At 42.9% G+C, this 16,070-nt stretch overlaps 1 protein-coding gene across 1 annotated transcript in view; it reads left to right on the top strand.

Annotated features, from left to right (window-relative positions):
• Positions 1-16,070, top strand: part of LOC148529055 (disintegrin and metalloproteinase domain-containing protein 10-like) — a 118,367-nt gene that overhangs the window by 62,870 nt on the left and 39,427 nt on the right. The window contains exons 10-11 of the mRNA XM_088469003.1: positions 4,621-4,792; positions 6,965-7,109. Coding sequence (XP_088325129.1) covers positions 4,621-4,792; positions 6,965-7,109 — 317 coding nt within the window. The remainder of the gene's footprint in view (positions 1-4,620; positions 4,793-6,964; positions 7,110-16,070) is intronic.

Raw genomic sequence — 16,070 nt, 5'->3', positions numbered from 1 at the left:
CTCAGCTTTTCCGTACAGTGGAGGTGCTTTGCAGACCAGCATGCCTGCAGTCTGACGAAACGCTCTCCCAGTCAAGATGCAATGAGTTTGAAAACTTCTTTACAGATACAGTATCCTCCATCCTGGCTAGATTCGCCAAAGTGTCATCAAAGGAGTGCAAATTTCCAAGCCTACTAATGTAAGATACTTATCTTCATGGACCAACTTTGACCCAATGGATGTAAAAGACATTGCTCAAATTACCTGAATGTTGTGTCCCACCACCTGCGATCTAAACCCTGCCTTAACCAAGCTTCTAATAGGGTGTATGGACATGATTGGGCCTGTATTTACAAAACTAGTTCAATGCTCTCTGCAGACAGGCATTTTACCTGAACCACTACTAAAAAAAGCAATTGTTAGACCTCTTCTTAAAAAAATGTAGATTCTACTTACATGACCAACTACAGGCTGGTATCAAATGTACCTTTTCTGGGAAAGGTTATTGAGAAAGTGGTTGCAACTCAACTGGAAACCAATCTGTCAACCATGATATTTATAATCCATTCCAGCCTAGATTCAGGAGAAGACATAGCACTGAAACAGCCCTGGTATGTGTGCTAAATGATCTTCCGATTGCAAGAGACAGAGGTGAAGCATCTTGACAATTTCTGTGGACTGGATGGCACAGTCCTTAACTGGTTCAAATAATTTCTCAGTGGAAGGTCGCAGAGTTTCTTCTGGAGTATACTCCTTGTTACCAGTGTCACTGCCATGCAGTGCTCCACATGGTTCTATACTGTCTCCCATGCTTTTTGCAGTATTCATGCTACCACTGGGTGAAATAATCAGACGTCATGGCCTGGTGGTCTACCACTGCTATCCAGATGGTACACAACTGTACCTGTCCTTTGCGTTGGGCACTGAGAACCCATTAACAACAATGAGTGCCAGTTGGCTGCAACTGAATCCTGATAAAACAGAGGTTATTATAATAGGAGCTCACCATCAAAGGACAAGAATGCAACTTTACAAAACACTGAGTATAATCTAGGTATTGTCCTAGATGGTGGCTTGACACTTAAACATCAGGTATCAGTCACAGTCAAATCTTCATTCATTGATTCATGCATTCATCTGAGGAACATCAATCACTTGATTCCCTCAGAAAATTTGCCTAACGTCATATGTGCATTTGTATCATCATGCTTAGACTAGTGCAATGCCCTCTACCTGGGTCTCCCAGCAAAGAAATTGCACCACTTGCAGCTGGTACAGAATACAGCTGCCAAGCTACAGTATTAACTAACCAGCCATTTTCCAGCCACATAACACCCTTTCTCTATTCTCTCCACTGGCTCCCTGTAAGTTGGCAAATCTATTTCAAATTTGGCTAACTGGCTTATAAAGCTCTACATAACCAGGGTCCAAGTTACCTGAAGCAGCTTCTGATTCTTTACTGCCCCACTCGATCACTGTGATCTTTAGATGAGGGACTATAAGCAGTACCTAGAATATCCTGGAATTCATCTGGGGGTTGAGCCTTTAACTTTTCAGCTCCAACTCTATTGAACTTGCTTGCACAGTTTTAGAGGCTTTCACTATAGAATCCTTCAAAACACATTCAAGACTCACCTGTTTACCCAAGCATTTCACTAATACAATGCAACCCAAATGCTTAGTTCTCTTTTCTGTTAAGCTTATCTTGTAGCCTGTGCTCCTTAATGCATATATAAAGCACTTTGGGTCCTATTAGGAAAAAAAGTGCTATATAAATAACATTATTATTATTATTTATTATACCTACCCCCCTTGCAAAACCCGTGATTGCCTTTGGTTTTCCCCTTTGCCAGTTCCTGCACTAACTTTATTTTAAATATATGTAAGGTACTATCAATGACTTAATCATTTTTATATATTCATTAAAAAATTGTTTACAAAAAAATCCATACATCCTCAACCTAAACCATCCTACTGTCAGTCACTGTCCTGCTGTCCCACCTGTGTGCTGTAGTATCTAGCAGGGGGAGTGGAAGGTTGGGTGAGCATTCTCTCACCGCTGCATAAAGCAGCAGGTGGATAAAAGCTGTATGTATTGTAATAGGATTGGGGTAGGAGGTCCCTCTCCCAGGTTGATGGACACCTATAAACACACAGCAGCCAGGAAACAGCCCACCAGTCCAGGGTTTTCGTGCAAGCTAGCTGCAGCTAGTTTTTGTGCAATATAAAATGGAAAACAAAAATAAATCATAGCCCGTCTGGGCACTAACTGAACAATAAATGCCCTCTTTCAAAGTGATGGAGCCTACTGCCTTCACCACAAACATAGGCATGTGCACAGTACTTACAAGTAGTACATCACAATGACTCTGAACAAGCCTGACTGCCTGCTCTCCCAGGTATGAGACACTGAGCCAAATCCTGACACAGCCTTTATTAGCCTCTCAAAGCTGCAATCACTATCCTGCTCTCTGGCTGAAGGCCTCAACACCTGAAACAGCCTTGTGGATGGAGCCCTCCCTTCTCTCTCACAACCACACCCCCAGGACCCATTATCCAGCTTTTATTCAAAGCCCAAATTCTAATTAAGCAGACACAGATGTTTCCTGGGGGTTTAAAATACATAGGTCAGAACCTTGGGCAAACATATATGCCATTTAGCACTTTACCAGTGTTTCTATCACAGTATCCTTACAGCATCTAGAGAGAGCCTATGGGCAGCACAAAAGTTCAGGGGGTGTTGGAGATGAGAATGGCATTGCACGCAAAGGGTTCCCCTCTATGCTTTTTTGTCCCCTATTTTAGTTGGTATCAGCACAGACTACATAGCACTCTGGCTGTTTAGTTAATGTAAGAGGAGGCAGTCTTAAAGGGATGGCAGTAAATGGATAGACAGTGAAAAGTTCAACAATGTGAAAAGTAGACACCAACTGGTAGACAGGCAATAGGTCAACAGGTACAAAAGGATGACATGGTCAAAAGGTCAACACACAAAAGGACGACATGGATGAAGATCGACAGGTACAACAGGTCAACATAGTCAAATGGTCAACACATTTTTTTTTTTTTTACTTTAGGGTTAGGCACTTACCAGAGGGTTAGAGTGAGTCTCTAAAAGGGACAGTTAGGGTTAGGCACTTACCCAAATGGTAAGGGTTAGGCATTAGGAGGGAACGTTAGGGTTAGGCACTAGGAGGGACAGTTCGGGTTAGGCACTAGGAGGGACAGTTCGGGTTAGGCACTAGGAGGGACAGTTCGGGTTAGGCACTAGGAGGGACAATTAGGTTTAGGAACTTACTCTGATGATTAGGATTAGGCACAAAGGGGAGGATTAGGGTGAAGATTAAGGTAAAAAAACCAAAATGTGTCTTCCATTTTGTATCGACCATTTCAATGTCAACCCTTTGACCATGTCGACTTTTTGTATCTGTCGATCTCCATCAATGTCAACCTTTTGTGTGTTAGCCTTTTGACCATGTCGACCTTGTGTACCGGTCGACTTATTGCCTGTCTACCAGTTGGTATCTATCTTTTGACTGTCTATCTAAACCATACCGATCTTAAAGGGGAGGCAGTCTTAAATTATGTCTTCATTCTTTTCCTGTAGTGTAAGACTTCTAATATACTGCATTATACAGAATACTATGTACTGTAAACTGCACATTGGAACTCCATGTTACTGTATATACAAACACACTCATCCTGCACCCTGTGTATACTAGGTGAAAATAATTATATAACCGGTATTGTAATGAAAACATGATAAAATAATTATGATGAATGCGGTCAAAACAGATTACTGAAAAAAGTAACATCAATTACAAAAATATAATTTTTCATTATAACCCTATTTGTTTTAAATATTATAATATCTAATGTGGCCTCTTTCCTCATTACTGTGTTGGCTGAGAGCAATCAAACTCTCCCATAGCCTTCATATGTTAAAACATAGAAATCTAGCATATTGGGGGAGATGTATGTTATTGCAACTTAAATTGTGATCATCTCCCCTTATCTTCGGATGTTTACCGGCATTAAGTTGTGCTGGTATGTATCCTATTTTGCAGAGACAACCGAAATAGAGCTGTCCCAGCGATGCAGTCACTTCCAGGTTTCTCCCAGCACTGGAAATGAGCATGCGCAGCCACGACCTGAACGTGAACATTCTGCAAGTAACGGAGAGGGATCCAAGGCTTTATTTTGTGATAAGAAGCCCATAGGCTTCAATAGCCAACTCTCTAATGATGGCGTGAGCTCCACAAAGTGACTTTATATGTAGCTTGATGTATGCGGCCACATTGCTATAACTATGTAACATTATGTATAAAGTACAGCTATATGGTACTGGTGTGCTCAGGAGAACTAGACAATTACAGTCTGATGTAAATATTTTAATCTTGCACTCATTTTTTTAAAGTATATATAAGATGCAAAGAAATGTGTATTTAAAATAAAAAATATTGTCCCATCTGTTTGTTACTTAATATAAAGCAAAATACACTATATTCGTCTATGATGTCAAAGGAATAATAACATACAATTTATTTTCATAAATAAATTATTTTATAGACATTAAATTAAGCAACTTCTTTGTACACTGTAATAGCAGGTAATCTATTTGTACTGTTGCTTCTTTTTCAGCATGATGAAAGTAAACAATGTGAGCAATTCAGTGTTACCAACCTGCATGGAAATTATTTGATGTTTCCAAAAGCCATGGATGGAAGTCAGTACAATAATGACAAGTTCTCCCCCTGTTCAATCCACTACATTGGGTCCCTCCTGAAAGTCAAAAAGGATCAGTGTTTCATTGGTAACCAATGTGAAATGTATATAATATTAAAAGTATTACTAATACACCTACATGGTGGGCTAGGTCATCATTGGAGAGCCATAATGCAGATTTTATGAGACTAACAGTAACAATTCTAATTGTAATATAGCGACTAGGATGTTTTGCTGAGTGGACAAGGACTAAGGACCTCATTCAGAGGTGGTCGCAAGAAGCAATCGCTCTCTGAATGAGGGCGGGCAATTCTTTATTTTTGGCCTCCTCCTGGTCGCAAGCTAAGCTGTGGGTTACCACCCACAGCTTAGCTAGCGACCAGGGTGATGGTCGCGATGGTGATCACCATCGCGACCATCGGGGCTTGCGACCAGACCCTAAGGTTGGGTCTGGGCACTCGCAAGCCACAGGGAGCTTTCTGCTCTGATGGAACAGGAAGCTCCCCACTGACATCACTGATGACGTCAGTGCGGCCGCCCACAAAACGGTAGGCGTTCCTTAAGGAACGCCTCTGTTTTGGAAACCACCCCCCCGGCCCACCTACAAAAAGGGGCGAGCTGTCGATCAACATCGACAGCCGCCCCTTTTGTAGCGAGCTCTGGAGCGAGAGAGTTTCACTCTCGCTCCGGGGCTTACGCACGTGCAGTTCAGCCGCTGCGCATGCGCAGGGCTACCCATCGACCCAGTTGCGAGCACATCGGTGCTTGCGACCGGGTCTGAATGACCCCCTAAGTTCAAATTATAAATATTCCTTATTGCATATTTTAAGTTCCATAATCTTTCTTGCATAAGCACCCAGTGTTTTTTTCCCATAGCACTAAGGATTTATTTACTATACTGGTATAGGGCCTTATTTGGTACTGTAGGTAGAAGGCCAGGTATGTATTTTCAGATGCTAATTTCGCAGAAATTGGGTGTACAGGATTTTGGTCATGAACTGCATACACATTAAATGCATATTTGCATGTATGAAGAGTTGTACACAATTTGCAGTGTATACCTGGTTTGCTAATAGTCATCACCATCATTAGTGTGCACGTACGTGTATAAGATATGTTTGTAAATAATCATGTATACGCTTATGACCTCTGCGTAGGCATAGTTTTGTTGTCACATCCTCGCTGGACTTTGCCTATGTGAAAATGCCTCATTACAGCTTAGTTATGCCTCTTCAGTCATTAGTGTAGATGTGTTTGCTAATATGGATGATGGAGAGTCATACACATTCCAGAGTATCGGGGTGACAGCAGGCTAGGTATGACCTGACAGCAGAGTAGACTGTCACTATAATGCCCAAACAGATTGTGCTGGGAGCAGTAGTCCTCCAGACAATAGTTAAACCAGGGTATAATGTGCTTGGCCAAGGTGCATGTGGTGTTAAGTATATAACGCAGTTGTTGGTGCTGGTGACTGTTAGTCCACATCTTTAAGGGGGCCACATCTTTAAGGGGTGGTGGTGAGCAGCTTGGGGAAATAAACATCATACCAATTCCTATATGTTTATGTTTGGGGAGAATCTTGAGCTACACACAATTCCAGGACATTGTTATTTAGCAAGCATAGGTTATTAATTTGGCTGGAATTGCAGTGTAACCTGTAATATTAACATTAGCTTTTTGCTTCATAAAAGAGCTTTTTAAATGTATTTATAGCAGATTTGCCTGACAATTGTGGCAAGAAAGTAAAGCAAGTTGGAGCATGCTAAGCGGGCACATTCAAGTTTACCTGTCACCAGGGGGACACCTGGATATTTTTTTTTACTAGAAATACTACAAAACTACAAAACATATACTGCAAAAAACAATGTTCCATTTGTTCCCCTGGAATATATCCTGCTCTCCTCTACCAGCTCCCTTCAGTACAGTAAGACTTCCATTATTGAGGTTTTGAAGATGCTCACTATATAATATAATAAACAAGCATATTCTGAGGTCCTAGACCCTAGGAGTGTGTCAAGGATACAACAAAACGCAAAGCAGCCACTGTTTGACTACATACAGTACATGTGAATATTTATTTGGACATTGTGACCTTTATCAAGCTGTATTTATTCTGATCATATCTAACGGTCCTGCTATGTGGGTAGCAATGTATCATACATATTATGGTGAATTAGTGCTTTCAGCTTAAATATTTTCTTTACTTAAAAATAAAAAAAAATATATCACAGCTATTCATGTCGTATGTGTTTATTTTCAGAGAGTGACAAACCTACATGTGGCAATCAAATAGTGGAAGATGAAGAACAGTGTGATGTAGGGTATAAAGACAATGACCCCTGCTGCTATAGTGCCAATGCAGGAGAAGGATTGCAATGTACGCTAAAGCCTGGGAAACAGTGCAGGTATGTTATCTTTCAAATATAGGTGCTGTAAGACACGGAAAAAAAATCTACAAAGAGATCTTACATACTGTGTGCATTCGGTGTCAGCGTGAAACATGGTGATTGTTTAGACATAATGGGGCATATTGTCTTATGCTGCAGTTATGTCTGCATCTTTGTGCTAATGCCAGGGCCTATTTTGATCATACTGAGATGCCCACTAGCATACCATTAGCAGCTCTAATTAATCTTAGTGCATCTTTGGACGCACCATTGAAGTTTGCACCAGGCCTATGGCAGGTGCAATTTATCCATCTAAATATGGCATCCTGAGTCAGCATTACTGCGTCTTTAGATGCAGCTGCTGCCAGTGACAAGCCCGCGTCTTTCTAGACACCCCTGTTACCTCCCAGGAACACCCACTGAAATCCACAGCTCTTGAGGCAAAATTTGTTCTGCGGTAACCATCTGTGACGTCCAACATCGGCCAACTGTATGCTTATTGGCATTGCGTGCAGCTAGCGTGCATCTCTGAAACAGGCCCAATGTTGCATAAGGTTTAAAAGTTGGTGTGAAATTTTCTGAAAAGATAAGGAATATATTTACATTATTACATTCACTCTTTAAGCTTATTATTACACCTATGTTATGTAATGAGTACTTCTAAAACCCGATATAATCACTTGATGCTTGACTTAGGGGTCTATATACTATGCAGTGTTAGGAGTCAGAGTGAAAAGTGATAAGGTGCCAGCCAATCAGCTCCCAACTGTAATTTTTCAAACACAGCCTGTGAGATGGCAGTTGGGAGCTGATTGGCTGGCACCTTATCACTTTTCACTCTGTCTCTTATCACTGCTTAGTACATAGACCCCTAAGTCTAATAGATATGTTTAGACGGTGGTTGGAGTTGGAAGACTAAAGATACCCTTTATAGGTTTACCCACTCACGTATTTATGTGAGTTGGGTGCGTGATAGGAACAACCCTTCCTCGTTTGTGTATGAGATGACAGTTGGGAGCTTATTGGCTGGTACCTTATCACTTTCTTATCACTTTTCACTCTGTCTCCTAACACTGCTTAGTAAATAGACCCCACATTCTTTTATTTTTTTCTATATATTTTTTACTTTATATTGGGCCTCATTCAGAGTTGTACGCTAATCGCATCATGACTGTGTCTTTGTACGTAGCGGCGATGCAAAATGATGCTAATGCAGCAGGAGGCTTCTGTATAAATAGACGCCTCCTGCCGCACACAGAATATAGGCATGCCGCATATCATTTTAATAAGCATAAGCTGCTTTGGCATCCAATTTGCATTGCTTTGCGAGTAAGATGTATTTTAAGAGAGAAGAAACTGGAAAAGACACTCAGTGCTACCGAGTCACACAGCGCTTACGTGTTAAGTGTAACGTGACTTGTAGCGGACAGAGGATAGATGTATGTGGATACATCTGTAATTGCATCTGCAGACTACATCATTACATTGGGTAAACAAAGGAGGGAGAACTCATTCTAGAAGACGTTTATAATGAGTCATGTTTTAACAAATAGTAATGCTACATTGCAGTGATTTTGGGGAGCATTCACATTTGTGTTCTCACATTGTTATAATGGCAAATTTTATAAATCTACGTCTCTCATGGGCATATTCATCATCACCATCACACATGCTCAATAAAAAATTTTGAAAATTAGTGTTTAACGGGCCCATTCCTCATTAGTGGTCCAATGTGGCGTCCCTGTAATCAACTGAAAGTTTTGTTTAGAGTTTTTTTTGTGTCAACTGATGCCATCTTTAGATCATTTTTCTTTCCCATTGGCCCACTGTTTCCTTCTTACCGGGTTGTGTAGAGTGATCCAGTTGGATCCCTCTGTCTTTAGCAGCCCTCTCATTGCACATGCGTGAACTCAGTGTCTGATTCATTACGAATGGTCTAACACACCTTCATTTTGCTGACCACCCCCCCGTCAACACCCCCAAACGCTCACTTCCTGTCAATCACTCTGCAATGGGTCTGAGAATTCTCTGTGATTGTAGTGTGATCGCAGTGGAGCCTTTGCACATTACAATGCATACACATGCACTGATCGGCCATCTGCGTGCGTAATCGCAATACTGTGCGTAATCGCAATACTGATCTGTAATGAATCAGGCCCTCAGTTCATACATGCACATTTAGACTGGCCAGCAATGTAAACTTTCACCTGTAAAGAATGATATTATTTATAGTTTATTATCAATATTACTTAAGCACCCAAAGCCCTAGGGGTACAGTGAAAATCCCAGGGCTGGTTATTCTTGGGGAGGGGGGACCCCATAGGGATTCCAACTCTTGGCTGACCAGTCGAGAGCTGGTTGCCATTATGGCAGGGGGACCCCATGCTATGTGTCCCCCCTTGCCATAGCGTCAGCTTTCAGATACCCTGACTGGTTCACCCTTGTGAAGGTTATTGCATTATCAGGGGGTATCCCATGCAGTTTTTCCCCCCTATTTTTCAATACCAGCCTAGGCTGAAAGGCCTTGGGGCTGGTTAACGATTTGAGGAAGGACCCCCACACCATAATTCTTTTATAATTTTTATGCTATTTTCGACAAAACCTGCACAGATCATAGTGACAGTTACTCGCTGCAAGAGGCAGGTCTATTATTTGGGCGGATTTGTTATCGGCTTTGCGGCATGTTCTAAACCCGCAACATAGTTTTTCCAGGATTTGTAATTTTCTTCTAGTTAAATTAACATTTATAGTTCTATTTATTGGCAGAACCTATGGTGTTGATAGGTGACAGCGGTGTGTCCACATGGCGGATAACTTAACCAGGATATTGGTTTATTAGCCGACAGATAACAGGAGGCAGGTTAACACTGGGTTAATGCAGGTATGTACATATAACTAGCACAAACAGGTCCAGCCTGGAGCTTATGGGGTTATTGAAGGTGGTGTGCATTTTAGGGAAGCACAAACCTGTATTATACATTCAGTGGTGGGAGTGGCTCTTTAAGAGTAAGTAGTGGTGATACAGTGGCACTTATGGTACCTCAGCTATATGATCCAGTCTCCAGGGCACGTTCTGTTTCAATGGAGGAGGGAGAGAGAACACGGTAGGATAAGCCACGGACTTGGTTCAGAGGTTTGCGCCATAGCTTCAGTGCACCTTCGTCTAAGGCAGGGGTGGGGAACCTTTTTTCTGCCGAGGGCCATTTTGATATATATTCAACATTTATTCGAGGGTCCTGTGCAAGCCGTTCCCCTCTATGTGATGTCACACGGGGCAGGGCCACACTCCCCGGTGATTACAGCAATGCCCGGAGCATCCCAGGAAGCTATAAGGGCAACAGTGTGACCGTCTGAAGCGTCCTAAGGATGCTCCAGGCAGTACTGCTGCATAGATTCTGGCTGAATGGCACCCTGCTAGCCAGATGAGGCTAACAGAAAAAAGCTCTGAGGGCCAGGCCAAATTATTCCGCGGGCCTGACGTTCCCCATCCTTGGTCTAAGGTACCGAGTACACTTAGCAGTATTATTATTATTATTATTATCCTTTATTTATATGGCGCCACTTGTGTTCTGCAGCACCTTAAAAAGTATATAGACAAATAAGTGAACAAGCAACAAGTGACTTACAGTACAATACAATGCAGGACAAGAACAAGGTTTATATAAATTCCTGCATTAGTGATTATTACACTCAAATAAGCAACAAGGGTGTAAGAAATCAGGTGTTATACGCCCAAGTGAGGAGTAGTTGACAGTATAAGTAAGGAGTAGCACAAGAGGATAGAGGGCCCTGCTCATGAGAGCTTACATTCTACTTCCCAGTAGAGGGGAGACAGTGCAGAGCACACCCTCGCTCAAGGCTGTCTCTGGTTATACAACAAGTCCACATTTAGGATGTCTCACCTGTAACTGAAGTACAGGGTATATACAAATCAGAAATAACAATTAAAGACACATCAACATTACAAATTGCATTCTAGTCCACATTTCTGCAGAAGAGCACTTAGGGCCTGATTCAGAGTAGTACCTTATGCACCCAGCAGCTGCGTCTTTGGACACATATGCTAATGCTGCAGGAGGCGTCTGAAGGAAAAAGATGCATCCAGCCAGCATTGCAGATACATTGCCTGCAAGATCGGATTGATGTTTGCTGAATAGGCCAACTGAGTAAGCAGATGAAGACAATGGCCTCGGAACTCCCAGAAAACGAGGCCACCATACCCCCATTTTGTTACATGCAATGCAGATTATGAGCCTGATTCATTGCAACTGCACAAGTGCAAAAAGTCCTGAAAACCTCTATGATGCATGTGTTATACAGTGTATGCACAAAGAAGCTGTTGCAATTGGGACAGACGGTATCAGATATGGGGGAGCAAAGTGATGCACGTTCCTGGGTGGTGACTGGGAGCTGGCCTGAAGTGAACACAAAGTATCTCATGGGTGTGTCATGGGAGTGTTGTAGGCCTGTCAGTGAAAGCAGCTGTGTTCTCTTACACACAAAACCACAGCCACACAGACCAAGTCTAGACTGAAATATTGCACCTGCCATAGAGCTGGTGGAAATGTCAATGGTGAGTGCAATGGTGGCATGTCAACAATCACCATCTGTGTTACAGTGTGCAGAAATGCTGAAAGTGGGCATTTTCAGGGCTTGCTCATTCAGACCCAGTCTACTACACAGAGGGAATGCAGCAACTATCATTTGCTTACACAAGAGTGGACACACCAGCATTCACCTCTGAATCAGGCCCAATGTCTCTTGGATTAAGAAGACCTAATTTACACAATAGGGTAAATTGACTAATGGTCAGTTTTCCCATCAGTTTCTAAACCAACAGAAACCAACTAATAAATGATGGTGTGTTGCTATCTAAAAATGCAGATCTATCATCCATTGGGTTTCAGCTTAGATTGAAACCCAACTGCAATGTCTTTTGTTTTTTGTAGTTAATAATGCTGTTGGCTTTGATCTTTCAGTTCACAACCTATGGCATATATAAGTTAAAACACTATGGCAAACCCAACCAAAAGGAAGCACTGCACAGATTGCTATAATATGTGCATGCTTTTTCTTTTACTATTACAATTAAAGACAGGGGACCTCATTCAGACCCGCCCGCAAGCGCTGAGCGCTCGCAAGTGGGTCGATGTTTAAGCCCTGCACACGTGCAAGCCCAGGAGCGAGAGAAAAATTCTCTCGCTCCGGAGCTCACTACAAAAGGGGCGGCTGTCGATGGTGATCGACAGCTCGCCCCGTTTTGTAGGCGTGGCGGGTGGGTGGTTTCACAAATGGGGGCGTTCCTTAAGGAACGCATGCCGTTTTGTGGGCAGACGCACTGACAACGGCAGTGATGTCAGTGGGGAGCTTCCTGCTCGATCAGAACAGGAAGCTCCCTGGGGCTTGCGGTTGCTGAGATCCAACCTTAGGGTCTCGTCACAAGCCCCGATGGTCGCGATGACCTTGACCATCGCAACCATCAACCTGGTTGGTCGCTAATGCTGTGGGTGGTAACCCACAGCTTAGCTAGCGACCAAGAGGCAGCACTTCAAAAGATAAGCGGCCGCCCACATTCAGAACGAGCGCTCGCATATTGCGAGCGCCTCTGAATGAGGGCCAGGGTTAACAATAAAAATAAAACATGGCGTGGGATCCCCTCTAAATCCATAACCATCCCATGACCTTTCAGCCTTGTATCCTGTCTTTTTCAGTACACTGATGGCAGTCAGAATGGATCCTAGATCTGGCACAAAGACTACAGCTTCAATATCTGTGACAACTGCTTTGACCTCGATCCTCACATTCACAATAATGGTCTTGACTTTCATGGCATTTAGGACTTTATCTTCTATTCCCTTAATGTTTACAGGATCACATGGCTTTAGTGACTTGAACCAACTTTCATTACAGCTGAAGTGCCTTGTAGCTCCTGAGTCAATGAAACAGCATTCTTTGTGGTGACTGTCTTCTACATTAAGTGCTGACTCATTCATTCTATCACGCTTGCATGATAAAGTACCACATGCTCTACATTCTGATGCATTATGTTCTATCTTGTAACACTGTCAAGGTCTGGGTATTATGTAGATCCGGCTCGGGACCCTTAGGCATGACTGACGTGCATAGGAAACAAGGTGGCTTGATGATATTTTGGCTCATGGTTGAACAGGAGCTTAGGTACACTAGTGACAGTGTAGGAACCACAGATTTGTGATATGCATGGATACTGGACTGGAACCGGTGTGAGCAGACCAGGTCCACTGGGCAACCCCTCGTCTAGTGTCCTATGAAGGCCAGTAAGATCACGAATATACTCCAGGGACAAGGGTGATCTCCAGAACTCAGAAAAGTATAGTACAGGTAGATAGGAACTCATTACTAAAGCCAGGAATTGGAGAAGCTGTAACTCTGGTACTGCTTTGATGCAAGACCTGGAACTGGAACCAGCGAGGAACTCAGAATCTGACAGGATAAGTAATACAGCTTACTGGACACCTCAGTGTACAGACCGTATACTGCACACTGAACCCTAGCCTGGAACCAGCACCCTTCTCTGTACCAGCCCAAAACAATAGGACACAATGCAGTGAAACCAATACAAGGTCAGCACAATAGTATAACCTGGACAACTACTAAGCATAGAGCATAAGTAACTTGCATGCACTGTCCCAGAAGTATGATGGAATGAAGTCCGCAGCTGTACTCGCCGACTCTGAACTGAGGAGTAAAAAGTTGGTATGCAGCCTGGAAGGTGCCGCGCTGATAGGTGTCGATACACATCAGCAGATGGAAAGCCGTATACTTGCTGGTTGAGACAAAGTGGTTGAAGCAAGTCTGTATGCAGCGTTGGAGCTGCGGCGCTGACAGGTGATGCTACACAGCGACAGGAGGAAAGCTAGTAGTTGTAAACTTGCTGGTTGACCAGACTAAAAGAAGCAGGTCTGTATACAACATGGAAGCTGCAGAGCTGGCAGATGACGATAATCAGCAGCAGATGGTAAATAGTGAGAATCCAAAAAGTAGCAGATAGTCACAGAGGACATGATCACAGGATACAAGAGTAAGCCTGGAGCCCAAACTCTTCTGGGAAGGAACATGTTGTTCAAGTAATGGGTTGCTCACAGGATCTTGTTTAAATAGGAGGTGGTGAATAGCCATTGGCTTAGCTGACCATGTAAACATACAGGTACATTAGTTAACCACAGGGAGGCGTCCCTGGGATATCTTGGAAACCGACGTAAACAAATGTCTGAGTCTGTAAGGAATGTTAAGACCCCGATTCGTGACAAACACTTGTAGCACTTGTACTTGGGCTACTTGTCCATCCTAATCTGAGTCAGACAGAACTTGGCTGGATCTGTGAAGTACTGTAGAGTGTTTCTGGAGCATGAACTGGGTGGTGACAAATTCAATGCAATTGCACATAACTGCCCTGTCTTGTGTGGAGTGCCATGGGAGTATTTTGGGCATGTATCAAAAACTCAATGCGATATTGAGTCATGCATATGGGGAAGTGCAGCCTCTTTGTATGGGGCTGGTGAAAGTGCAGATAGTAATGATGACAGTTGTGGCGGCCAGCATAAAATCAATGGGAAGCACTTATATCTGCTTGCAGACACCCAAACCAATGCATTAATTGAATGGAATCCGGCATTGGATTCAAATTGACCCTTAGTAAATATACCCCTGGAGTTTCCATGGAATACAGAATATTCCTTATTCTAAAGTTGTTACATTTTGAGTGGTTCTCAAGATCTTCTACTTGATCACATAGTACATCTACATCCTTGTGTCACCATATGTTAAGTTACAGATGTTGCTAGTTTTATGCACTAAGGCATCAGTGACAGTCAATGCAATATCTTCTCCAAATTCTTTCACCACCCTTAATTATTTTTTAAATATAGGGCCTGATTCTGACTTAGACACATCTGCGTCTTCCTTATGCTAATGCAATCATCCACCCATATATGCTGATAATCCATGTGTCTGCATGTGGAAGCCTATCTCATAACTGATTTTACATCCGCAGCCATCATTAGTAGTATCTGGACTCCACCCACCCCATGTTTGGTGCAAAAGATTTGTCTGTAACTCGCATCCAATTTCCATTCACACTTTACGTACAAGCAATAGTCGGCTTCCGCACTTATGACACGCCAGAACACTCCCACTAAAAGGTACAGTTCTGTGTATTCACATGATCACAGCCCAGTTAATGCCCATTTCACAAAAAGTGAGCTTTTTTGACGTACTGTACGGATCAATCTGGTCTGGAACTTGTTCAGTTACCGATTTCTTACTTTGGTGCATAAGAATCATTCTGAAATCCGCAAGATCAGTCTATTTTTTTGCAGTGGATAGCTGGCAGAGAGTTTCAGCTTGGAGACACTGGGCTCATTCCAGAATAGCTGGACAACAGTAGCATTTGGCCCTAGTCACAGGATACAAGAAGATGCAGGTGTCTTAATGTAAGATGTTTATTGCTCAATGTTTTTTAAAAAGACAAGTCCTTTGCTAAAGTTGTTTGGGACAATCACAGCATACAGATATCACAGAAGTACAATCCTTTCTGATGTTTAGATGATACACTGTATTAGGGCTTGCAGGCCTTTTTTTAACCAGTTCTTCTAACACACAATATCAAAGGAGGTAAGCCCACCCTGGGTCCCTTAACCAATCAGGCTCAGTGCATGTTCTGTGCATGTACACATTTAACTTTGTCACTAATGCGGAGAGTGGTCATATCTCTGCACCTGGACAGGTAACCACACCCCAAGTGCCGGCATGTCTGGATTGTTCCCTCCAAAACTTACTTCCAGGATTCTTCTGTGGGATCTTATCACCTTCTTTGGCTGACTTTTGGCACCAGAGGCTTGGAGGCAAGGGCCCTGATTCAGACCCGCTCGCTGCGACAGGCAGCTCGCAGGGTCTCTGGGCATTTTTTTTATTTTTTTGTGTCCAGACCGCTCGCAAAGC

Source organism: Taudactylus pleione, unplaced genomic scaffold (assembly GCF_031769625.1).
Source record: "Taudactylus pleione unplaced genomic scaffold, aTauple2 ptg000087l, whole genome shotgun sequence".
NCBI lineage: Eukaryota > Metazoa > Chordata > Amphibia > Anura > Myobatrachidae > Taudactylus > Taudactylus pleione.
This window is presented reverse-complemented; position numbering and strand designations above follow the sequence as displayed.